Below are 27,989 nucleotides of genomic sequence, written 5' to 3' on the forward strand. Positions count from 1 at the left end.
AGCCCACTGACGCTTAGGCAAGATTAAGGTCTCGACCCATGGGCTGCGATCGATTTATAGTGGGAAATAAATTATCGAGAAAGGTGGTTAGGAGCACTTGGTTCAATCCATTGGAAACCTTGGTATCCGACTTGACTCTAATTGGCTATTTTTATATGGATGTCCTCAATAGAATATCTAAATTCTAGAACAACGAAGAACATAAGCTTGTCTATATATTGAAGAAGCCGCTATAAATTTTTTTAAGCTAACCAAAAATGCATAAGAAATCTAGGTGTCATTGAGAATTCAACGAGCTTGTAAAAATAAGGTAATTTTAACATTAAACTAAGTTGGTGATAATACTTCTTTTCATATTTAAAGTAAAACTTGAATAAAGTTTAACAAAAGATGAAGCAATCTAAATAAAAGGGACATTGGCAATTCAAGGGCTAGTATTATAGTTTTCGAGTTTGCGGGGCGTTAAAAAATTTCGACTGATTTGCTTGCCGATTCGACAATCCATTTCCGACATATACAAGTTGTATTTATAGCTTACAAAAAAACTACAATACCATCTATTGATATAGAACCACCAGGATAAAAAATTCGAATAATTCTAGCTTAAAGGATAATCACAAGTAAACAAATAATGCTTTAGATATTAACGAAAAAAAAAAAGAATTATTAAATGGGGAAGCTAATCATTGTTTGTATATAATAATATAACCCTGCCCTTTGTAAAATAAAATTATATTGTGAATTATTTAGAAAATAAAATTTGACAGAATAACATTTTCAAGTAACCTAATTTAAAATAATATTCTATGACATATGTATCAATATATATATAGATTAGATATGTTTTACAAATTATTTTTTTAACAGACTTTCAAGTCCCCAGGGGTATAGTAACCACACCATAATATTGGAATAATAATTTTAGGAAGTCTTCAAATATTACTACAATAATATTTGTATACAAACATATCAAATTCATATTAATGAGGGGGAATTATTTTTATCCGTTGTGTGCGTAGTCATGGTAGGGACAATAAAATCGATGCCAGCGCTTCCAGTGAAAAAATTTTGGCGTTAGAGGAGGCTGTTATGACTAATTTACAGTTCTTTACATGTTAATGTTATAGAAATGTCAAATTAAAATATTTGAAAATTAAACTTAATGCATTAAAAATTGTGTAAATAAAAAATCAAATTGCACAAATATTATTTTTCAAACATAAATTATCATAATTATTTATTTAAATTTGTGAGACAATAATGTTAAATTTGCAATGTAAGTCATAAATGCAATCCATACAATCATATATGCATCCATACAATTCTATAATTAAAGTAGTGTATCGTTACCATGGAAACGCCTTCAAAAAAACTCACGCACGGTGCGAATATGCATTTTTTTTTTCAATTTACGAGTATGAGAAACAGATAAAAATATTTTGGAACAAAAATATTAAAATGTACGTATGATTCGCTGAACAAATCCTACTAAAACAATATAACAAAAAAATATTCCCCATTGCATTCTTTAACTCTATAAGGCCACTCAGATTATGAAAAGACCCTCTCCCTTTGATAGCGAGTAGATTTTCCATTCGATTTTTTAGAATTTTAATGCTTATCGTGCTGACTAATGTTGAAAAATAGACTCATATTCAAAAGTGTACCACTTATGAAAAAATAGAGTAGAGAAGTAATATTAAGGTTTAATTTACTTCATTATGCAGTTTGTATATCATATCTGTAATAAAATTGCCTATAAATAAAACAAAAGTAAATGCCTATTGATAGTCTATTGATATCGCACTGCACTTAAAAATAGTAATCTAAAGTTTGGAAGAAGTCTGTTTATTTCATTCAAACAGCGTTTTCATCAATTCCCAAATGGATTGAATATGATTAGTTAATGATTAACGAACTACTGCCTGTTATAACAACAGATACTATTTTATGAAAATATTTCAAAATTCAATTTTTAATTTTATTAATTTATTAACAGTTTCCAATAAATATATTTATTGTACTATAATCACCCTTCTCCTACCATTTTAATTTTATATAAATAATAAATTATAATAATTTTCATTTTGATTGAAATATGAATTAAAATTTTATTGTTGGACTGTTAGATCGTCAGTCCATAATGAAATCCATGTTTATATTTACCCCTTAAAAAAATTTCAAAAAATCTAAAAAGTTTTTTTGTCTCTAATTTCAATAAAACTCAGTATATAAGGTAATTTTGACTCAAAAAGTTCAAAAATCGGGTGCATTTTTTGACTGGTCGAATAATTTTTGAGATACGGACTAAAATCGATCCAAATATTGCGATATCTCAGAAACTCTACATCCAATCATTGATTTAACCCGATTTTTATACTTTTTGGGTCAAAATTACCCCATTCACCGAGTTTCATCAAATTCCAAAACAAAATATTTTTTTACATTTTTTTCGATTTTTTCAAAGGGGTACGTACCCCTTAAAAAAATTGCAAAAAATCGAAATATTTTTTTTTCTCCAATTTTAATAAAACTCAGTTTATAAGGTAATTTTGTCCCAAAAAGTTCAAAAATCGGGTGCATTTGATGACTGGTGGAATAGTTTTTGAGATACGGACTAAAATCGATCCAGACATTGCCATATCTCAGAAACCTTCTTTTGGCGTATATGGCGATAATCTCGATTTACATAAATTGGAGTTAAAACTTCGAATTTTTATATTACCAATCCGAACTTAAAAAATGGTAATCGAAAAAATTGACCTGGAAAAAATAGATCGAAAATTTTGTAAATTCTGAAGTATTTAACCCTAGCGTTCAAAAATGGGACACTATTGCATAAATTTTTTTCGGTCTTTTCTTTCCTAAATCCGAAAAAACCATAGAAATTTCGCTTCATTATAGGCTCACGGTCTATTCATGTTATAGTAATTAACTATAAATGGGGATGTTATTGTTATTATTGTACATTTTAGGTAATGTAAATACATTATTACATTGAAGTATGGCGCGTGCTAAATATATTATAATCACGTGTCCACGTCAAATACACTGACATCCACAGTAAAGGGTTAACAATATTTATGCTTCATTTGTTTCAAATTGTAAATTGTATTATTACTAAGCATTTATTTCTATTGCAATATTTATTATATGTTTAGCTGAGTTCGACATGTATCGACAAATGATGATAATCTAAAGGCCCAAAGTTAACTTACTTCCGTTAGAGAATGTTCTCAAAATTAAAAGGAAATTATTACTCCAAAATTCAAATCAATTGTAACTCATAATTTACTCTGATTAAATATACCTGGTCTCTATATGTTTGGAATCGAATAACTAGAAAAAAAACACAGAAACAAATAAAAAGACAGTTGACTGATTTAATTATTGAAATACCATGTATAGACAGTGTTGATTACGCAATTGTTCGTTCTTTATACGTCATGCAAGTAAAGAAAGATAGCCACTCTTAGATAGCCACACACATAACTGCGCCATAATTTGCGCCTAATTTGCGCTCTTACGAGTAAACAGTGATGTTTTGCGAAAAAATGTTTCCTATGGATCCAAGACTCAACTGACCCATGTTGCTCATTTACGAACTTGACCTCACTTTTATGTCCTGAGCATGCTGTAAAAATTTCAGCATGATATCTTTTTTTGTTTTTGAGTTATCGTGTTGACAGACAGACAGACAGACAATCAAAAAAGGACTGATGAAAAAAGGTGATTTTATGAACACCCATACCAAAAATTTTGTTGGTAGCATCAATATTTTTAAGCGTTATCTTGAACAATAATTGAAAAGGAAGAAAAAAAATTCCTGAAGCAGGAAAAATTTACTTATGGCATGAAATTTCTTGTCCAGGATTCATCGAGATCAGGATTTTCGAGATAAAAACAATTTTCATAGAAAGCTAAAACAAACAAAAAGCAAAAAGGAATTTTTAATAAAATTTCATGTGAATCAATTTCAAATTGTAGTTATATTATATGAACTATAAATATCCTGCCAAAACTGTAAACGTTTACTTAAGGGATCTACATGCATTTCTAAATTCGGCTGAATAAGTAAATAATTAAATTTATCCTTATCCATTGGTAACCATTTTGTAGTCAGTAGTGGATCAATATCTTCCAAATTCGGATCACCATTTTTCGATTTCGCAAATGTTGTCCATAATTTGACCATTCGTTCAATACCAATGTATTCATTTGAGGTAGGATTCAAATAATTTGATGATTTGTTTGAGTCATAAAATAAGTAATTCAATTCATCTCCATGTGTCACTACATGCCTGGTTGTGTTTAAATTATGTTTTCCATTTAATGCTGTTGCATAATTAAAATGATAGAAAAATATTTTTGATTCACCAGCACTTGCATGTAGCTTAGCAAAATGGCCAGCTTTTTGTAAATATTTTGTATCGGTTACATACTGCAAATTTATTAGAATATATATTAATTATATATTATTTTTATTTTTCGTCTACATTCATGAAATTATAACAAAATTCATCATCGTAGTTGAAAACAGAGTACAAATAATTTCAACCAAAAGGCTAAACTTACTTTGTCGTTGATCGTACTACCTTAAAGAAAATCGATATTTCGATTGCAATTCAATCATCGTTAGTAGCTAAATTTTTTAATATAACACATTACAAGCATTCTTTGTTGTACATAATTTGTTGTGAACTGCTACAAAAAGTTTGGTAGTTTATTTCGAGTTTCGTGGAATTTATTTCAATACCTAACTATTTATAAAGCCCTTATTAAATATTAAGGAACCAATAAGAATTTAACAAAGACCTGTACATCTAACGATGAAATATAATTTACGCACACTGACCTGCCAACACATTCTATCAAAAAAATATTTTTTAACTTACATCAATAAATGGATCAACTAGATCATACGATGGAATACGATCTCCATAATAAAATTCTTTGATTTTGTTGCCGAGCATTACAGACTCATTACTCCCTTTAATGACCACGATATCTTTTGGTATTAATGATTCGTAGTCTGTAAAATTTGGTTTAATTGGATGTATATGAAAGAATAATGCTCCTTCATCCGAATTTAATCCCATAATTATTGGCACATCATTAAATGTTCCTCTTGCAATAGTTTCATCAGGATATTCTGTTATGAAACTGTTCTCAATGTTTTTATTTTCGATTGTTAATGAACTGAAAATTGACGTTTCTCCAGTTCTAAACTCCTAAAAATATAATTTTTTAATTAAAAGTTATTATTAAGTTTTCCATTAGTTTAGCTTAAAATATGTTTTGATAGTTAAATTTTTATTTCACAATAATTTTCGTAGTCTTATGGCTACTTGCAGAAACGACACGTGTACAAAGTTTCACTGCATTATAAAATAAATGCTTAAACCTTTGCATTAAGTACACGCATGAAAATTATCTCTCGGTTAAACTTGGAAAATATTAGTTCTAAAAGAGTGGCACAAATCCCAACAAGCACAAATGTTAAGGAGTATTTCAGGTTGATAACCTGGGCTTTGACTTTTGAGATGCCCCATTTTACTTTTGAGTAAACAATAATTATTACTTACAGTTGTATCTTGTAAGGTTTTTAAAGCCCTTAACATGTCATTGGTTGTCGTTCTATTAATGCAGTCAACAGTTTCTGCTAAGTTGCTTAAATTACAATTTAATACTTGAGCTAATTGCGGATATTTATTTTTTGTTGTCATAAAAGGATTGGTTGCAACGCCACTCTCCGCTATCATTTTATGAAATAATCCTTTCGCCATTGGCGAAAAATATAATAAATGGGCAATAGCCGCTCCTGAACTTTCCCCAAAAACTGTCACTTGTTGTGGATCACCGCCAAAATATTCAATATTTTTTTGCACCCATTTTAATGCCATTATCACATCTTTAAAACCAGCATTACCAGTAATACCAAATGAAGGATCATCGTCAATACTCAAAAATCCTAAAATTATAAAATAAAATTTAATAATTCTGCGCGTGTTTTTTGGCGAAGTCATGTTCGTATTCTCATAGGAATCCAAATAATCTAACTCCAAGCGTGTATGTCAGTTTTGCATTATATAAAAATTGTGTAAACCTCTGTATTCTCTGAATTACTGGACCGACTTTTAACGGCAAAGATATACAAATACAGACAAAAACATACAAATACTATATATACTTACCAAAAATACTTAAACGGTGTGAAACGTACACTAAGACAATATCTTCACTTATTAAAAATTGTGGACCTAGTGATGGATTAAATATATGACCATTTTGCAATCCACCACCAAAAATCCATACCATAACTGGTTTTAACTTGTTTGCCTACAAAATTGAAATATGAAAAAAAGAAATCCTTCTTTCACGAGTTTTGTTTTCGTTTTCGAAGTAATGTACACTCTGTGTCATAAAAAACGGACATTTTAGTATATATAGATCTGTATGTAAATCCGTGCGTTTTTTGGGACACAGAGTATACATTACTTAATAAAAAATGAGACAAATTCTATTGTAATGTAATCCAAATGTGGAACTTTTTTCATCTTACCATTTTAGTATAAATATTTAAAAATAAACAATTTTCATCTTGAACCAGATTTGTATTCGCCAATTGTGGACAAATTGGCCGCACTTGGGTAGCATCATAAATTCCAGTCCATGGTTCTGCTGTTTCTGGCGCTTTAAAACGTAAAGCTCCGGTAGGTGATTTAGCAAACGGTATTCCTTTAAAACCATAGAATGTTTCATTATGAAAATCCAGAAGTTTTTCGCCGAATAGTGTGCCTTGTGGAACAGTTAGTGTTACACTTTCTTTTAAAAAATTGAGACCATGACATTCTGATATAAATACCAATGACACCTAAAATTTTTAAGGATGTTAAAATCTTAGATGAGGAAAAGTGAGGTCAGTGTAATCATGGGACAAGTATGTCGGTTGTACTACTAAATAACTAATTTTCATAAAAAATTCTAATTTAAAAAAATGATGTTAAAATGAAACTATTCCAGAACCTAGTTACACTTATCCCACTTCATCCTGCATCTTTTTAAAATGTTAAAATGAAAAATTTCGAAATTTACTTACAAAACTTCCAAAAATAATTGTTATTAACTTCATCATGACAGTTATAAGATTGTTAATAAACTAAACTATCTTATCAGAGAATATTAAATTTGTTTATGAAACTGCTGATAATCACATATATCAACAAAAAATATGAATTTATTTTTAAAATTTAATAATTAAAAAATATTAAAGTGAATAAATGATAAAAATTATTGGGACCTAATGCAACTGTCTATATACTTTTTCCAGGTTTCTTTCAGTATCCACTTTTCAAATAACGTCATTTTTAAAAATATTCATATTAACATCAAGTGTATTTCAGATATGCAATTTGAATTTAAAAAAAAAACTGTTCAAGAATGTTTATTTGTAGTTCAAAAATTATCAGTTGTATTTCAGATTAATAATAATTCATATTTTATTTTATTTTTGCCCATTAATACTACAGGGTGTATGCAAAATATGGATGTAGCTGAAGTACTCACCAGACTATTGATAAGTATATCGAAAAATTAAATGTAAGAAGGATAATTCGGGTAAAATACAACATGGAGACTCAGAATTAATACTTTAAGGTTATTTTCAAGGTGAAACGAAGATCATAAATCTTTCTTTTAAAGCGTGATGAATACGGACCTGCTTGTCCGCTTGACGACCGATAAAACTTTAGATCGATTTTTAACCCTTTCCCGTGATCCAATCGAGCTTCATATATTTTATATCAGATTCATTTCTTTGACAAATAATATGAAATTTTTTTTTCGTAGATTTCGACTTTAATCTCGTAATACAAATTCTGAGAGGCTAAGCTAAAAGCGTAGAAGTTTCCCAAATGACAAACCTATATCGAATATTTGATTCTATGTATGCTCTACGGCACATAAGTAAACCGTTCAAGGTCAAAGCAAAATAATAAACATACTTTCAAGGCATATTTTGGCTAAATGCTCCCTCCACATAAGTTGAGGGTGTGGGTATAATCCAAGGAATTGTACTCTGTGGGTTGAAACTACAGAGGTATCAGCACAGGTCCATCATAATACCTTGTACATCGGTAGAATTGAATTGCAGTGTATGGGTGCATAAACAGCAAAATTAAAATATATGCGATAAAATATGAGTACTTTTGAATAAGTAAATAGTAAATATGTATCATTAAATAAATATTTTTAAATTATTTTTTAATATTACATAATTTACTCTATGGCCCTGGAAACAGGTGGGAAAAACCCAGGTGAAATAGTTGCGTAAAGTTAATACTAGTCAGAAACTAGTCAAAAGCTCGATTTTTTTAACCGCAATGATAAGAAATAATTGAGCTAGTTTTAAGATTCAACAGGATTTTCCGTATTAGAACAAAAATAGGGATAGGGAAGTTTATAAGGGTTTTCCATGTTATAGTTCTATCCAGGCTGACCCAATCCATATCCAATGTGGAATGGGTGGCCTTCATGGATGTTTAACTATCCTACCCTAACCCATCTAACCCGGGTCAGCTTAGGGCTTGCCTGAAAGACATTTCTACTCTACTTTGACTATTATTAAAATATCGACGCAGCTCTCTCCCATGTATTTTTTCTGTGCATCTCCCGGAGTATTATATAATGAATGCATTAACTATAATATATTATGCGTATCTTTATATAATAATTTTTGAAGTGTAGAAAATACTTCGAAAACGTAAGCATGAATATATTTTAAATTATTCATAAATCAAAGTTGTGAGTTCAGATTAGCATAAAATTACATACAATGATTTACAAAAATATAGTTAAATTAGAATATATGCTTTGTTGATTTTAATAATTTTTTTAAATATCTAGAATATTTTTCTATATCTATCAACCTGATATTTAATTAAAAGTCAAAATTTATTAACTTCTCAGAAGAAGTTAAGTTAATGTAATGCCGATTTTGAAAATCTCCAGTTTTACATATTTCCGCGGTTTCAAGGCCGCAATATCCGAATCAAACCTTTTCAATGTGATGTCTATGTGTGTGTGTACGTATTTTCGTATGTTCGTTCGGATTCTTTCGCTTCGATTACCTTGCGAACCAGTGTTGATATTAACACATGACTGGGCTTGTTCGACGCATAATCGCGTATTTAAGAACGAAAAGAGTTTACAGCAGAATTTTTTGAGCCGTTTTTTAATGGTAATAAAAAAATGGAAAAAACTGAATAAACAGAATCGGAAAAGTGGATAATGATCATTCCAGTATAAGCTGCAGTACATGTTTCAAGAATAATCTATGAAGGCTAACAAGATCTTTTTTTTAATGTTTTTCCCCCTCTGAGAAGTTAGTCGTGTGGACTACAGGGGTCGCACTCACACGACTTCAGTACCACACCGACTATGTACTGTGAATTTATTTAATATTATTTTTTCCTTGTTGGTAAACTACATAGAACACACTGTATTATGGCATGTATGATATATTTTTATTTAATAATACAAAACGTATTTTCTGTTTGCTTTAAAAGACTTTTTTTAATCGTAAAATGAACGTATACTTTACACACGTCGAACACTTATGTCTGTAAAATACGAATGTGCTTACATCGTTCGTTAGTTAACATATTACAGTTAACGCATAGTAAATAAATAATATTTACATAATTATGTTTTTTCTATAATAATTATTTAAAAAAATACATTTTGTATGAAATAATTAATTATTTATGAATTAATAGGAATAAAATTTAAAAAATTTTACTAGCGACTGGTTGCCACCTCTTCAGATTTCATCGGGATTTTTGATTATTTGTTTCATATTCACGTAAATTCGGCAATTCTAAGCATTTTTTACAATTCTAAGCTTACTACAACGATGAAAAAAGAACATTAATTTGTAAATAAATACATGGATTTTTTTGATAAAACGAATAATAAAGACAATACAACATATTATATAATAGGGTAAGATGTAGTACCTAGAATCAAATGTACCTTGAATCATTCTGTATTTCTCGGCAGATATTGATATTCAGTGTACAGCATTTATGTTAAAATGAATTTATTATTATTATTTTATCAAAAAGCAGATGGGCTGATTATTATCAATGTGATTATGTTTTCGAATAAATTATAGATACAAAAATTTTGCGAAAAAATTTAAAAACTCTGATTGTTCTGTGTGTCTATTATCAAACTTATAATTGCCTATTGTTTCATAAGTGATACTCAACGTAAATCATTGTTTATTGTAAAACCTAACGTCATACTTTGAGGAGCTAAAGTTTCAAACACGCAAAGTCATGTACTTTGAATCTAATAACTTTTATGTATTAAATTTTAGAATTGCATTCTTGTGTTTTATAGGTTTCCATGACCAGGCAAGAAAGAAACCACATTCACCTTGGCTCATGGTTTCCATGTCAGGGAAAGCAAAATAAAGGTGAGAAAAAAACCACATTCACCTTGGCTCATGTTTCTGGAGTAAAGAATGCCTGTAAGGGAAAAGAGTGCGCTTTTCAATATTTCAATCATATGCAATCTAAGATGCTATTCTTTAGAGTAAAGTGAAACGATTAGCTAACTTTATTAAGTTACAATCGATGGGGAGTGATTCTAGGTACATTAGGGTATAAATCATGTTAAATTATGATATCGTATCATGGTTTACACGTCTTTATCGTTAGAAAATACACGTGTTGAAGAAAACAGTGCTTCAAACAGAGGCAATTTCCATGGTGATATTTTAATGCATCGATATAAACACATTAATATCAATTTTGTAATCTAGGCACCTAACATTCACCTATTATTAAAAATATAAAAATCTTTCTCTTTGATGTTATTTTGTTTATATCCGAGAAGATTTATAGAATTATGTACATGTTTGTTGGAAATATTTCATATTTAATACAAAATTTTAATTAAATTTATATAAATTCAATTATTTTAGCTCATTTTAAATAAATAATTTAATTCATATTTCTATATAGAAAAATACAAAAAAAATACCTGAATAATATCTCTCTTTGGAATGGTAATGGTTGCTTTATATAAATTTGATTTTTATACTCTTCATATATATCATTTAAATGATTGTGAAGCTTGACTAGCCAAACAATTTGCCGGCACGAATCCAGGCAGCGGCAGTATGAGCAGTTACAATTAATGGGGCGTTAAAATTAATCACAATGTCGTCGCTAGGATAAGAACGAAGTAACCGACTCCACCGACATCATAAAAATTAAATTGTTTATTGCATATAGTTTAAAATTAAGATAAATAAAGATTAAAAGATTAATGCTGTGGGTGGCCTCTATTATAGATAGATTTCTGAAAAACGGAGGTTAAACCAAAATCAGAAATTATTTCTTGTTAAGTATAAGGTTGCCGAGTTTCATTGGTGGTTTAAAGACTACATCCAAACCTTTTATTTTCTGGATGTTCGACACTTAATAAAAAAGTTCCAAAAAAACAGTTTCACAATTTATAAAATCTGCTGATCTTATCTATTAAATTTTCTTAGAAACTATTGTTAGAGGCAACCAACTTGATTGTTTTCACTTCCTTTTGAAATTTTGTTCAGATATACAGGTATTGTAAGTGCTCTATTTACCGTCTATTGGTATGCTGACATTTTTTGATTCTTAGTAACTGAGAAATGATATATAATGAGTAAATTCAAGGAATACATAACTCAAAAGATCAAAAATTCACAAGATCAAACAACTTTTCATATTTCTTACGCACACTTTCTTATAACGTGGTTTGTAAAACAATTCCGTTTCAGAATAAAATATTCTATAACTTTGTCTGAGTAAATATACATACGTTTGAATGTTGGTATTTATCTTTTATTTAGTATTACATATTTTCACTTACTTTGTATTATACTCATACCACGTTTTAAGTAAATGTATATTTATTTTGAAAATTATATGAATTTTCTACATAACTTCTTTATAAAATAAGTAAACATTAAAAATCGTAAATCACCAAAAAATGATGGCAAAATTATTTAATTTACAAAAAATAATTTAATTTTAAAACTTGTTTTTTATCGAAGATATTTTGAACCGATGCCGACATTATTATTCCATGTATATATGAAATATACATAGTATATTAAGTTTAATCCCAAGTTTGTAACGCTTAAAAATAATGATGCTAGGAAAAAAATTTTGTCATAGGTGTTCATAAAATCACCTAATTAGTCCATTTCCGGTTGTCCGTTCGTCCGTCCGTCCGTCTGTGGACACGATAACTCAAAAACGAAAAAAGATATCGAGCTGAAATTTTTTCAGCGTACTCAGGACGTAAAAAGTGAGGTCGAGTTCGTAAATGAGCAACATAGATCACTTAGGTCTTCGGTCCGTAAGGTCCGTTTGTCCGTAAGGTCCGTTTGTAAACCGTTAGAGATATAACAAAAGTTTAAATACAAAAAATGAGTAACATTCGGTTTCTTAATGACTTTGTTGACCACAACTTTCCTTTAACATACAAAACAAGAAACAAACTTTCGATACAAAAAAAAGTCGACGAAAAACTCGATTAAATTCGACTCTTGCACCACGATTAAAACTTCAAATTTCTGTAACATCAAACATTCAGTGACGTTCTACACTATTTTTTTTCATAGTAAATTAATTGAATTAACTATTAATACCGATAGAGAAACAATTGTTCAGTATTAATCATTTTAATTCCAAATATACTATACATATATAATTATCATATTAAATGTCGATTCATTCTCTTTTAATTATTTAATTTAATTTAATTTTATAACAACACAATGGTAATTAATGTCTCTAATATTTTTATAATTATTTTAAATTAAATAATTATTTTTTTTAAGTTAAAAATGAATATTTTTAATGATACAATGGTTATGATGATACTAATCATAATTCGATCTAATTAGTTTTTGTAATAATAATTTAAAAAAAACTAGTTCCACAGCGAAGCGTGGCAGAGTTCAGCTTGTTTGGGTTATAAAATTCCGACTCATTAATTTCCATACTAATTAGAAGGACAACAAAAATCTATTATAAAATTTGCCAAATTGTAATATTATCAAATGTTTATGAATATTTTAACAGCAATAAAAAAAAGAAAAATACAAAATACTCACCGATAAAATCTTGAATAGATATGTTAAAAAAACGTTGTAATGTTTGTAATAATCCCAATCATGAACTTGTGCTTAATATATTTAACGATTTTATGCACCATTATTAATTCGGCACATCCATATTTTGCAGAGGTTCCTAGTGAATGCCAAATATTTACAACTGAAGTTGAAAAAATATCCTGTATGCAAGAAAGTAAGTTATTATAGTATTATTGTGTAATAATAAATCTTGTATATATTTAACAATCAAGCTTTGAAGATGAATCTTGAAGGTTTTGATCAGTATAAGTGTACGAAGTGTGTTAAAAATAACTAGATATTTTAATACAAAACTAACTGCTTGAATTAGCTTTTAATTTTTCGTTTTAGTTTGTCCAAAGCTTAAAAATAAAGAATTTACATCAGAAATGGGTTTGAATGCGTGTCAAGTGCATTGTAAACAAGGTGGAACTTATTTTCCTGATATTTGTCCATACTCTAAAGTGCCTGGTTGTATTTGTAAAGATGGTTATTGCCGTGATCATAAGGATTTTACAATATGTAAAAGAGTTAGAAATTCTCGGTGGAATGCACAAATAAGACATGTATCTTCGTTTTCTAAGAGTGCACGCATGAAGATTTAGATACATTAGATACATAATCTGTTGTTTAGATACATAATCTTTTGATTAAGTACACAGAATGTACAAAGCCATAATAAAAAATTTTCATTGATTATTTTCTGATTGTAAGCTTCTTTTAATTTTCTTTATTTTGATACCCTACTCGACAGATTTGGTTGAAATCCATCGATCCATTTGAAAGATACGAGATGTAAAATAAATTTACAAATAAACATACATACATATATACAAGATACACGCAGTCGGGTAAAAAGTGCAAAAAGTAATATGTTACAAATATTCCCTAGTTCACTTACTATATTGACGTACTAGATAACTTGAAATATAATCAGCTTTTTCGACCTAAATAATGCAAGTAAATGAAATAAATAAAAGAATTATACAAATATAATAATTTATAATATTATACAAATAGAATTGAATAAATAATATATAAGTAATGTATGAAGAATAATTTTTGATATGCATCAAGATTATAAAATGATGTATCATATGACATATTAAGTATTAAATGACATGTTAATATTAGGCACGCTTCACGCAAATTACATTTCAATCATGTTTTTAGTTGTTACCTAACCCTAATAATAAGTTACCGTGTATAAATTATTATATTACATATATATTGTGCATGTTGGTACAATCAGAAACAAAAAGACTCATCAAACTTCACCATATTTTTCAATACGCTCGCTAAAATTTATCTTATAAGTCGTTCAGAGAAAAGATCTTGTTAATTTTCCAAAGTTAGGCTAGTACGGACTGTAACCCCAGGCTCTACAAGCTCTGGGAGCTCCACATGCTATTGGAAAAACTAAAAAAAAACTAATGAACAGTACCTAATAGAAATACTTGACAAAGCAACCATTTCTAATGCTACTTTTACCTGAACAATTTTCATTCTAAATATACAGATCGTTTTCTAAAGCATTTGTCGCAGAGAAATATTCAAACAAAACTTTTCCCTTCCTTAAGGCTCTGCCTTCTCTTAAGAAAGCCCCTTTTCTTAAGACCTCTTCTTTTCAAGCCCTAGGTCCCACCAAAAATTAAACCATCAATATCAATCGACTTTTAATAATTAGTGGTTTAAGTGTTTTGTATAACGCATTATGATACAGCAAATGGTTCACTTAAGTCTACATGATTTTTTGCTTTGAGAATTAATTAACCCCCGACCTAAAAAAAAAGAGTTATTATAAGTCTGACCGCTATGTGTGTCTGTCTGTCGGTCTGTCTGTGGCATCTGTAGCGCCTAAACGGATGAACCGCTGTTGATTTTTTTGGTTTCGTTTGAAAGGTAATTTAATGCAGAGTGTTCTTTGTTATGTTTCAAGTGAGAATTTGGGTTTACGGATTCGTACCCGACAAAAACTTTAAAATTGGCGATGATCTTCAAAATCGGCTCGACTTGGTACATCATCGATTGAAATGATAATATTCTTAGTTTAACCTCTTTGTTCAGGTTTATTGAACATTATTGTAATAAAATAAATTAAATGTGTTTAATACTCCCATTACAACTTAATTTATTCTGTTTAAATGCATAGGATAGGATAATCATTCAGGCAAGTAATATGTCATAATTAAGTAATTACATATAGTTTTTAAATAATAAAAACATATATATAAAGCAATTTTAATCGATTATAGACCTAAAATCCATTACAATTCTTTCATTTGTAGTTCACTTATACTTATTGACAAATACCTATAAATTAACCATTGTTTTTAACATTATTTTATTTACATGAATCAGTAGTTTTGAATTTGAAAAAGTTCTGGATTTAAAATGATGAATCTATAATCTATAACAACTTCAATAATATCTCAGAAATATTTCAAATAGGAATATTTCAATATAAGTTACAATAAAAACATATTTCTGATTTCTTTCTAATCTTAAAATGTCTAAATGATAATTTTAATCAGCCAAAACTCTGTGATATAAAAGTTTTGTTACAAATTTGTGAGTGGTTGTTTCCGCAAATTCCAATTCTAAATGGTAAGAGATAGAACAACACTTTATTTAAATCCAACTTTTTCATAAAAAAAAACTTTTTCATTTTAGCTATTTTTTCGAAAATTGTTAGTTTTCTGAGGAAACGCGACTTAAAAATATATCATTTTTGCATTTAATCGAAAGAAAACACGCAAGTTACGAAAAATTGCTTTAGCCAAAAATTTTCGAGGGCAATGGAGGACATTTACCTGTGCCCATGACTTTGACAAACAATTATCGATAAACTTTAAGCGTATTTTCTTTCAATTAAATGCAATAATGGCATACTTTGAAGTTGCATTTACTCCGAAAACTAACGTTTTTCGAAAAAAGGTTTTAAACGAAAATTGTTCGTTTTTTATGAGGATCAACTTTCTAATTTAAAGTGTTATTTTACCTCTTACCGTTTAGAATCAAAATTAGCTAATAAAGCAACCCGAAGAACTAGGTTCAATTTGAGGTCAGATTTTCCCCATCAAACGCTATAGAAATTTTTTACTGGTTAACTACAAAACAAGCTATTAGCCATTATAGATTAAAACGGACCACCCTGTATATATAAAAAAAGGAGTCTGCATATTGTAACAGACATCATTTTATAAAAAAGCCAAAAAAAATTTGAAAACCACATCATCGTTTTAAAATTAGGCATGTTTCTTAGAATATATTTATTCTATATTGATTGAATTTGAACGACATTCCAAACTTTTTTTTTAGAAATGTTTTGTTTATATTATAATTAGTCATTAATAAACTTTTATCGAAATGCACATATGCCGTTTGTTTATATAAAAAATCAAAGTATATTCTGTTTTAGCTATAAAAAAAAACATTTATATTTTGTTTATGTTTTTATCGTTAGATACCTACCTATAATATCTAATATTTACTATGAATGAAGGGGTAGAATAAGCGGTATTCGTTGTGTGCGTAGTCATGGTAGGGACAATAAAATAGATGCCAACGCTTCCAGTGAAAAATTTTGGCGTTAATGACTAATTTGCAATTCTTTACTTGTTAATGTTATAGAAAATGTCAATCTAAAATTATTGAAAAACACGAATTAATTAAACTTAATGCATTAAAAATTGTGAAAATAAGAAATCAAATTGCACAAATATTATTTTTCAAATGTAAATTATCATAATTACAGTAGAATCTCGATAACTTAAACCTCGGTAACATAAAAACCTCTGTTACTTCAAAAAATACTATGTTCCCTTCCCATCAGAGCCCAAAACCTCTATAACTTAAAATACGCAAGCTCTATAACTTAAATAAATAATCTCTGTATAGGCCCTCAGTAACTACATAGAAACATGTACATACCTCTATATTAACTAGGGTACATAGAAACATGTACATACCTCTATATTAACCTTTACCTAACATAGACCCTTGATAACTTAAAACCTCTATAACTTAAAATATTTTGTGTTTCCCTTGGACTTTAACTTATCGAGATTCTACTGTATTTATTAAAATTTGTGAGACAATAATATTAAATTTTCAATGTAAGTCATAAATGCAATCCATACAATTATATATGCATCCATACAATTCTATAATTAAAGTAGTATATCGTTACCATGGAAACGCCTCCAATAAGACTCAAACACGGTGCGAATAGATAATTCATATAAATACAGACACATATACGAATAGATACATATGTATATGGTCATTTTTGACATCTGATAGGTAGGATCGATGAACATTTGAAGAAATTTTCCCAAAAATCCACCATCAGTACAAAAGCAATAGCTCCATTTCCTTCGGTAAACTCGCTAATAGAAAACTCTTTGAAATCGACCCTCTTGTTTGAGAGCTACGGTACCACAAATACAAAGATAAATAAAGACAAACCTATTACACCCATGTTCATTAAAAGGGCCGGGCGATTAGTGGTTAAAATGAATTTTATTTTTCAACATTTGTTTCTTAATTTATTCGTAGTTGTACTAGAAACTTGTATTTGTTTGTACTAAAACCATATTAATTAATAGAACAAAAGGATCACATATTTATTTGGTAGGTAAATTGTTTAATAAGTAAGTAACTTTATTATATAAAATGTTGTTCAGGTAGAAAATTGGGTCTACAAATAATAATATAATCTTAAATTTAAAATGTGTGTGTGTGTATCTATTTAAATATTGCCCTAGAGAATATTTAGGGTTTTGTGTTATACTTTACAAACGATGCGATGTTGTAAAGACTTATTTATTTTATTCAATATAGCCAACCAGATGTTCAAATTTCTAGATGTAATTGAATTAAAAATATTTTAACACGTTTTTAACTAGTACGTGTTATAGGGTAAGAAATCTCAAGTCCGTTGGTGTAGAGAAATTTTTCTGTGAGGATTTTCCACATAGTAAAATATAACCCTGTAAGTGCGAATTAAATTTTGTATTATTATTTTTGTCCACCATTTGGAGGATTGATAAAGAAATTTAATCGCATCTCGAATGTCGATTTAATGGAAATCACGGTTTTCCATTTTCTTGCTTCAATTTTGTATTTGGACGATTATTAAAGTCATTGGCAACGTAATAAATAGAATCAAACAACAGGTGTTTGCAACTATTAACTTTTTCAAAGTCTCTGAGATATCGCAATATTTGGATCGATTTTAGTCCGTATCTCAAAAACTATTCGATCAGCCAACAAATGCACCCGATTTTTGTACTTTTCGGGTCAATGTTACCTTATATAGTGAGTTTTATCGAAATTGGAGATTAAAAAAATTTTTCGATTTTTGCAATTTATTTAAGGGGTACCCCTTTGAAAAAATCGAGAAAAATGCAAAAAAAAAATTTTGTTTTGAAATTTGATGAAACTCAGCAGATGGGGTAATTTTGATCCAAAGACAACTTATGTAATATTAAAGCTGAAAACAATAAAAATTCCAACAATATTGGTTTTTAATTCAATAAATTTTTTCCAACCAAATATATATAGGTTTATGGAACAATATTTATCGATTACAATCAAATCGTTGAGAAAACAAGAATAATACAATATTTAATGAGATATAAAATAGTAAAAATTTCTCAATAAAAGAGTTTACCTGATTGGTTTATCAGATCAATACAATCTATATCTTTAAATAATATGAAGGTATATGCATTAGAAAATATATATTTCATTCCATTTAATGAAAAGAATTTTCTATTTTCGTTTTTCATAACAAATTTTTCAATATTTAATGATAATATAACAAAAGAATATCGCTGTTAAATGAAACCATAGACATACAGATATAAAGAGATAACACAAGTCAACAAATTCCTCTAGTTCACAAATTTTCTCCAATTTTCCACGAAATTAATTTTATCAGAGCTTAAAAATCCTTTGAAGAGAAAAAAAGCATATTATGATCTAAATATTTATTTTTACCCCGACGACGGCAAGGGTTAGGTATGTGTTTGACTGGTATGCATGTATATCCCCTCTTAACTTACTAACTACTTATCATAATTGCGATGTGTCCTCCAGAAAATATAAAGTCATGAACATAAAACACGACTTTAATTTAATTATATCGTGTTAGGTATCAAATGAAAGGGCGTAATTAGAACTTTTCAAAAATATATAAATCAAGGAATCTCAAAAAATATTAAAAAAACGAAAACATTTTCATCTGAAATAGTTATGATAAGTAAAATCGTTATTACAGGGCAAATTTTCTTTTCGATCCGATGGAAAACTTTTTTATCTTAAATATTCCCCGACTGTAATGATGATTTTACTCACAAATAACAATTACAGATGATAGTGTTTTATTGTTTTCATACTTTTAAGAGCCAATACAAAATTTTCATACAAAAATTGGAATGAATACCCAATGGATGGGGAAATTTTAGGATTCTGAATCTTACTAAACCACGCACAAATCTTTTGCCATTATTTTTAGGCTTTACAGTATCCTCTTTCGAGCTTTTGAGATGCAGAAACAAAATAAAGTACTCATTTCAACCGTTTAAGTACTTGCAGTACTTACACTGCCAGCATAAGAATCGTTGCTGCTTTATAAAACAGGTAACGATTTTTTCGATATGTTTGCCATGTGGAAATCTCACAAATTATCATCATTCTAATTAAATTTCAATACTTAAACCGAACTTCGAATGAAAACCCAAATATGAAAAAGCTATCAAGTGCAGATTGTTTATTGATATTCAAATTTAAACTCAATCTCTTAAAGTTAAATCTGTATCCTGTAAGTTTATGAAAAAATGCCTTTTCGATTGTAGTGTATATTCATTCAATAATAAAAATCTCCCCAGAAACTCCAGAAATTGTAAGTATATATTCGCTTGGTATATTTTCTCGCTTATAATCTGTTTTCCTTTTCTGTTTTTTAGTCGAATTCGTACATTATATCTACAGTGTGTTACTGGGTATATTCATTATATATATATAGTAATATCGAAAAGTATATTAATAATTCAAAAGGTTTTTATTATTTTATTTCATTTCAAACCTTACACAACCTTTAGGGTTGGAAGGCAGGAAGCTGTGTTGTCAATTTTTCGCTAAGTATCCCTTGTGAACTTAATTCCGGGACCAAGTTTCCAAATTCTTGAAACCTATTGGAACTAGGTTAATTTTAACCACAAATTTGAAAAGTATGGCCCAAATTTAGTAGAATTACATACTTAGTTTATCAAAATAGGCTAAAATTTAGATGTGATAGAGCAAAATTAAAATTTTCGGATTCTAATGACGTCATAAAGTTAAAAAATTCTATTTTCTTGATAACACAGGCAAATTTAATTAGATCTTATTGGAATTTTTTTTGATACCCACTAATTTTGGGTCATTCTTTTCAGCTGCGATGTCAGTTTTTCGCTAGCTATCACTTATGTGCCTAGTTCCGGGACCAGGACTACATCTTCTTGAAACCTATTAGAGCTAGGTTCATTTTGACCACAAATTTGAAAATTATGACCCAAATTTAGTAGGATTACATACTTAGTTTATTAAAATTGGATAAAATTTGGATGTGATAAAGCAAAATTAAATTTTTTTGATTCTGATGACGTCATCAAGTTAAAAAATTCTATTTTCTTGATAACACAGGCAAATTTGATCCAATCTTATTGAAATTATTTTGGAAATCCACTAATTTTAAACAATTAACTCAGTTAATTGTTTGTTTTTACTTGTTTTAAATAGATATACCATCCTATACTTTTATAAACATTCATGTAGTAAATAACTAAACTTACCTTCGGATGTGTTCATGCATGTTTTCTTCCATATGTAGGTTGTGGTAGATATAAAGACATGGTTGTTGTAGAGACTCTCATGAGTGTTCTCACTACATGCTGGTGAGTTTTAGAGATATTGTTGCTACGTTTTTTTTTTGCTTCTTCATATGTAGGTATATAATAATAATACAACTTTCATTTAATCAAAAAGTAATTTTGTAAAGTGCCTGTCTTTTTGCCTATATATTCTGTGTATACTTCACAACAGTATTGAATACGTTGAATGTTATTTTTTTTTGCTTGTTATTTCACTATTCTTGTAATATTTGAATTAGAAATAGTTTTCTGCTGAAAGGAAAAACTCCGATGTAAAAATACCAAAGATTTCAATTTACTTTAAATAACTAATAAATAATAAGATTTTAATATGCACGTGGTATTTAATCTTTTAACGATTTTAGTTGTACCATCTCTTATTTCCAATTCTTTAAATGTTCTTTAAATTGTTTAAGCAGCTTTAAAATGCCTTCCGATTTAAACAATACACAATTTCTAGTAACATGATATGATAAGATGCAGTACTTAGAGTGAAATGTTTCTTAAATGATTTTGTAGTTTCTGGGGAGATTTTACTATTTACTGAGCAGAATTTATATTGAAACAAGTGAAAACAAACAATTGACTGAGTTAATTGTTGAAATACCATGTATAGACAGTGTTGATGAAGCAATCGTTTGTTTTTTGACGTCACGTTAATAAAAAAAGATATCCACTTTTAAAAAGCTACACACACACTGATATTCCCATATTAATGCATACTATAAAATTTGCACCTGTTAAGCGCGCTCGTGGGTAAACATTGAAGTTTACAAAAAAATTTTTCAAACAAAAGTTGTTTATTTTTTTATAAAGAATATTTTTTACATTTAAACTTTTGTTCTATCTCTAACGGTTTACAAGATGGGTCTTACGGACCCAAGACCCAATTGACCCATATTGCTCATTTACGAACTTGACCTCAGTTTTTAGGTCCTGAGTACGCTATAAAAATTTCATCTTGATATCTCTTTTCGTTTTTGAGTTATCGTGTCCACAGACGGACGGACGGACGGACGGACAACCGGAAATGGACTAATTAGGTGATTCTATGAACACCTATACCAAAATTTTTTTCGTAGCATGAATATTTTTAGGCGTTACAAACTTTGGACTAAACTTAATATACTATGTATATTTCATATATACATGGTATAATGAGAGTATTTAATCAGAATGTGGGAAGGCTGAAGACTGATGGTCGAAGTGGTTTGGTTGCGAATAAACAATCTAAAAAAGTAAAAGTTTTTGATTCTGATTCTGAATGTCTGGTTACATTTCACGTAGCATTACACATTTTATAAATCATACTAAATATAAATCATTGATTAATAGTGAATAAGTTGTTTTATTCAAATATAGATGTGGTAAAGTATCAAATACTCAAAGTAATATACCTTGAATCTTACAACATAAAGTATCATTGATATATGGTAATCACTGAAATATAGGTATCTCTATATTTCAGTGATGGTAATATGTAAGCACTAAATTTTACAATTCTATTCTGGTTGTTTATGAGTGTAAGTGGGAACAAAAGACTCATTCAACTCATAAAAAATAGCTGACGCATTTTATGTTAAAGAGATCGCTTTCAGGTACAGTAGCTGTCAGTGATCCAAAATACAATAGAGTCTGTTCCATGGTACATTATGATATTATACCATCAAACACATCATACACCATGGATCACACATTTTTGCAATAGTGCTAGAAGGGGATACTATTTCCATTGTATTCTTTTAAAAAAGTAAAAATAATAAATTTTGATTCATGGTATTACTTCCAATACAATATTTTGAAAATTCATTTAATATTTCTAGTATAGTTTTCTCTAGTTTTTTAAAGCTTTGTTTTAATAATATTAATTATAATAACTTTTCATAATATAAATAAATATAATGACTATAAGCAGATTTGTCTGCGGTTTTTTTGTTCAATGAAACCTTTAATAATGTTGTACGTAGAAATTTATACTTTGTTTTTTCACCCTTTTTTATATTTTATTCTTCTCTGTCGTTAAAGTAAAGCATGTTATTTAATATTAATAAACGAATGCTTATTTTTATAAATATTTTTAAATTCGATAAGTTAATCCATTTTTATAATGATATAAAACTTATTTATTTTATAGAATTGATTTTGTTATGCCAGTGTTCCACTAAACGGACAGATAAAAACAAAACACAAACTTAATAAACTGGCGTGTTTTGCGGGTTTGTTTCAGTTTTAGTTTTGTTTTTCAGATTCTAGAAAACACAATAATCTCAACTGTCCGACTTGGGGAAAACTGCCTTTAAAATAATCTTCTTATTACAACAGTAAAAAAAAAACTTTTAACAAAAAGAAAACCGACTTTTCCAAAATAAATTAAAATGCACTAAAAAGTAAAAAAATAACGACAATATAATGTAGTTAAAATTATTGTTATTTTTGGAGTCGGTGTCAGCCAAGGAAACAACTCTGACAGAACAGTTTTCTACATTAGCTTGACTGACACCGACTCCAAAAATAACAATAATTTTAACTACATTATATTATCGTTATTTTTTTACTTTTTAGTGCATTTTAATTTATTTTGGAAAAGTTTTTCTTTTGAAGTCGGTTTTCTTTTTGTTAAAAGTTTTTTTTATTTTATGATTTTTTGTAAATCTGAAGTACACTAACTAATTTGTCACTTAAAAAGAATCATCGAAGTGATATTGAGTTATTCGTCCTCTTGTCGTGCATACTTAATGCATATTTAAGACTTTTATGGTTTTCTCATGGATGCCGTTCTCAGAACTGGACCAAAATGAAATGGGACCAAACGGGAAGCATCAGCTTTCAAACAGATAAAGTAATAAATCATCAAAATCGGTTCACTCAGTCAAAAGTTCTGAGGTAACAAACATTAAAAAAAAAAATACAGTCGAATTGATAACCTCCTCCGTTTTCGTTTGGAGTCGGTTAAAAATTGATTCGCTTAATTTTAAACTTTTCGCTTAGCTTGATGATGATCTCAGCTTAATTTGTCTCCTTATAAAGACTTCTATGAAAGGGATTGCAAATGTGCAGTCGAGCCTTCAATTGCCTGCAATCGAACAAAGATTGTTATTGAAAACTGCATACAGTTGACACTCGACTACATACAATCGTACCACGAATAATGGGATATGTTGACTACAGTCCATTTTATAGAAACGTATTCAAATCATTGTTATTTCGACGAGTAGCAAACGGTAGGCTCATCGATCGTCGCATTTTTTTTGGATATCCAATTTCGTTCCGTTTTCGAACATCAAAGCCAATAATAACTTTTTTTATATCTTATGGTGCATGTTTTACACCGCAATTCATTTAAGAATCCTAGTTTTATAATATTTCCTATAGATGGTAAACACTAAATAAATGAACTATAAAAACAAGCATTTAAAAATAATGTGTATCTATCTACATTTGAATAGGACAGAACTTCTAGAAACAGATACGTAAGTACTGATATCAGCAACTAGAAAATAGAGTATTTTTCATTCATACCTATACAATAAACATAAAAAGCAACAGTTAGAAATGTTTTCTTAAATAACTTTAAATTATACAAAATAAAGAAAACTAACCACTGATTTATCCCTGATAAAAATCCATTTAACTTTGTGTAAAGTAGTATATATTATCTTTATAGTATATAGAAATAATATATACCTTTAAATACCTAAGTAGGTAAATCTTTTTCTAAAGTATGTATACATATAGTGGAACTTCTCTCAATGAATCTTTATCTGTTGTTTAAAATCTCTTTTTTACATATTATGCCATACATAGGATGATCCAGGCCAATAATAATTGAAAACGATCAATGACACTATTCGGTTTAAATATGCCACAAGGATTTTGATACTAATCTTCAAGCTACATCTAAAAATTTAACCGTTTCATTGATAGTGTTGACAATTTGAAACATGTGGTTTAATGCTGAAATAGCCAAGATAATAGTTATTTTGTATAATTTGTATACCCTATATATATATGAAATACTAGCTGTGAACATCCCGCTTCGCTGGGCAAATTCAATTTTAAATACAAAGATTATTGTGTTATAACCTAAACTTCATATACAGTCACTTATCCTCCTTTTGTCTACAATTTCGTCCATTTTTTTATTTTGGTGTGAAACCCTTTTAGGACAAAAACCCTAGTTGCACATTGCCACGCTTCTGGGACAATGATAGATGAGAAGTGTCGAGTATATTTTATGAAATTTGATAAACTCCCGATAAAAGAGTTCACAACTTTAAAACGGCAGAACTGACTTTCATGTAACTTACAGTTTTTTAATTTACACACCATGTCGTTTTGTTTGGTTTAAGACTTGGGTATATTTGAAAATATCCGATTGTTTATCCCCACTTGCATGTTTTGTGATGTACACCTTACGATCTTTTACTTGATACCCCGTTTGGCTATATTTTCAATTGTTCATTACTACTTTAACGCCCCCAATTTCCATTCCTGAAGGTTAAAAATTGATTTAAAAAATCCTTGAAGTTGGTTGTTTGTCGTGTCAAAATTAGGGCATAAACGATGCATAAATTTATAAGTTTTTGAAGCATGCCCCCTTCAATTCCTATTTCAACCCCTTACATCCTTTTTTTCGCATCAAAGCCTATGTCCCATCTCAGGCTCTAGACTATTTTCTTGCCCAATTTCATTTTAAAATCGGCGCAATAGTTTAGGTGTGATTGCGTAACATACATACATACAGACAGACAGAGATACTTTCGCATTTATAATATAAGTAAGAATATATCAAGGTCCCCTAAGTTTAGTCCCAAGTTTGTAACACTTAAAAGTACTAATGCTAAGCCTGTCTGTCAACGCAATAGCTCAGAAACTAAACGAAATATCAAGTTGAAATTTTTAAAGCGAGCCAAGACCTAAAAATCCAGTTCGTGAATAAGCAAAATAGGTGAATTGGGTCTTGAATCCGTAGGGCCTATCTTCTAAACCGTTAGGAATAGAACAAAAAAAAGTTTCTTATAAAAAATAAACATCTGTTGCTGAAAACATTTTTTCGTAAAGATAGGTAGTTGAAAATTTGTAGGTAGCTTCAACTAGTGGTCTTACACAAGGGCTCTAGTTGAAAAGCTACCATAATTTTTTGAACTTTTCTATTTTATTAAATATGTTGACACTCAAAACTTTTTATACAGGGCACTTCACAATTAACTCAGTCAATTGTTTGTTTTCACTTGCTTTTCATTTATTTTAACTTAATTGAATTATTATAGTTTTAGAGATAAATATGTTTTTGTTGGCCTAACTTTTGGCATAACTTTAGAATCATCATGACGATACTCGATGTAAATTTTAAACAAATTGTAAAAATACAGTACAGAATAGCTATCTACCTCCTCAAGTCAAGAGTAAGTAAACTCAATAAATTTCTATTCTTCTCTATCATGAAAATTTACCAATTGAATAGAATAAATTTTCGTTCTTAAATATTTAATATATGATGAGGATGAAGCTCACAAAGACAATGCAATATGAATAAAGTAACTTATTACCATCAAAAATTGTAAGGTATACCATACAAGAATTTACCATATTTAATGACTGAAGGGAGATATCCTCAACACTAAGTATAGAGTAGGTACTAAGTGGTTCAAATAATCCATTAGTAAGTATTAAAAGGAAAATTTTATCGTATTTTTGAAAACCCACTAATTTTGGGTCATTCTTTTCAGTTGCGATGTCAGTTTTTCCGTAGCTATCACTTATGTGCTTAATTCCGGGATCAAACCTCTACATTCTTGAAACCTATTACAGCTAGATTAATTTTGATCACAAATTTGAAAAGTAAGACCCAAATTTAGTAGGATTACATACTTGGTTTATCAAAATTAGATAAAATTTGGATGTGATAGAGCAAAATTAAATTTTTTGTTTTAAGCCCAACCCAACCCAACAGTTAAAAAATATATAATTTCGGTATATAAATTCGATTTTTTTCATAACACAGGCAAATTTGATCCGATCTTAATGGAATTTTTTTTGAAACCCACTAATTTTGGGTCATTCTTTTCAGCTGTGATGTCAATTTTTCGCTAGCTATCACTTATATGCCTAATTCTGGGACCAGGACTCCTTATTCTTGAAACCTATAAGAGTAAGGTTAATTTTGATCATAAATTTGAAAAGTATGGCCCAAATTTACTAAGATTACTTACTTGGTTTATCAAAATAGGTTAAAATTTGGATTTGATAGAGCAAAATTAAATTTTTTGGATCTTGATGACGTCATAAAGTTAAAAAATTTGATTTTTTTGATAACACAGGCAAATTTGATCCGATCTGATTGGAACTTTTTTTGAAACCCACTAATTTTGGGGCATTCTTTTCAGCTGATACGTCAGTTTTTCACTTACTATTACATATGTGCTTAATTCCGGGATCAGAACTCCAAATTCTTGAAACCTATTAGAGCTAGGATAATTTTGATCACAAATTTGAAAAATTTGACCCAAATATAGTAGGATTACATACTTGGTTTATCAAAATTGGATAAAATTTGGATGTGATAAAGTAAAATTAAATTTTTTGGATTCTGATGACGTCATGAAGTTAATAAATTAAATTTTTTTGATAACACAGCCAAATTTGATCCGATCTGATTGGAATTTTTTATGTAACCCACTAATTTGGGTCAGTTTACAAAACTTGTAAATGCAAAAATGACATTGTCAATTTGTTCCTTAAAACTGTTCTGTAAAATCTAAACACGGCGGACTGACTCTTCTAATACTTCCATATTTATGTCAAAATTAAAAAACATTTCGAATAATAAAAATCTTTTCACGAACCATTCTGTACATGTTAAAAAAAAGTTTTAAGAAAAG

The 27,989-nt window shown here is 28.9% G+C and overlaps 2 protein-coding genes across 2 annotated transcripts; one reads left to right on the forward strand and one right to left on the reverse strand.

Annotated features, from left to right (window-relative positions):
* Positions 1 to 3,970: 3,970 nt before the first annotated feature.
* LOC123295420 (juvenile hormone esterase-like) lies at positions 3,971 to 7,159 on the reverse strand. The gene is made up of 6 exons (XM_044876765.1): positions 7,100 to 7,159; positions 6,563 to 6,874; positions 6,195 to 6,339; positions 5,586 to 5,971; positions 4,896 to 5,231; positions 3,971 to 4,441 (listed from the first exon to the last, which is right to left on the reverse strand). The coding sequence occupies exons 1-6, from the start codon at positions 7,133 to 7,135 to the stop codon at positions 3,977 to 3,979; spliced, it is 1,680 nt and encodes a 559-aa protein (XP_044732700.1). The 5' UTR covers positions 7,136 to 7,159; the 3' UTR covers positions 3,971 to 3,976.
* Positions 7,160 to 13,231: 6,072 nt separating this feature from the next.
* LOC123295869 lies at positions 13,232 to 13,845 on the forward strand. Its single transcript, XM_044877330.1, has 2 exons — positions 13,232 to 13,364; positions 13,541 to 13,845. The coding sequence occupies exons 1-2, from the start codon at positions 13,232 to 13,234 to the stop codon at positions 13,792 to 13,794; spliced, it is 387 nt and encodes a 128-aa protein (XP_044733265.1). The 3' UTR covers positions 13,795 to 13,845.
* Positions 13,846 to 27,989: the final 14,144 nt, after the last annotated feature.

This window comes from Chrysoperla carnea, chromosome 3 (genome assembly GCF_905475395.1).
Source record: "Chrysoperla carnea chromosome 3, inChrCarn1.1, whole genome shotgun sequence".
Taxonomy (NCBI): domain Eukaryota; kingdom Metazoa; phylum Arthropoda; class Insecta; order Neuroptera; family Chrysopidae; genus Chrysoperla; species Chrysoperla carnea.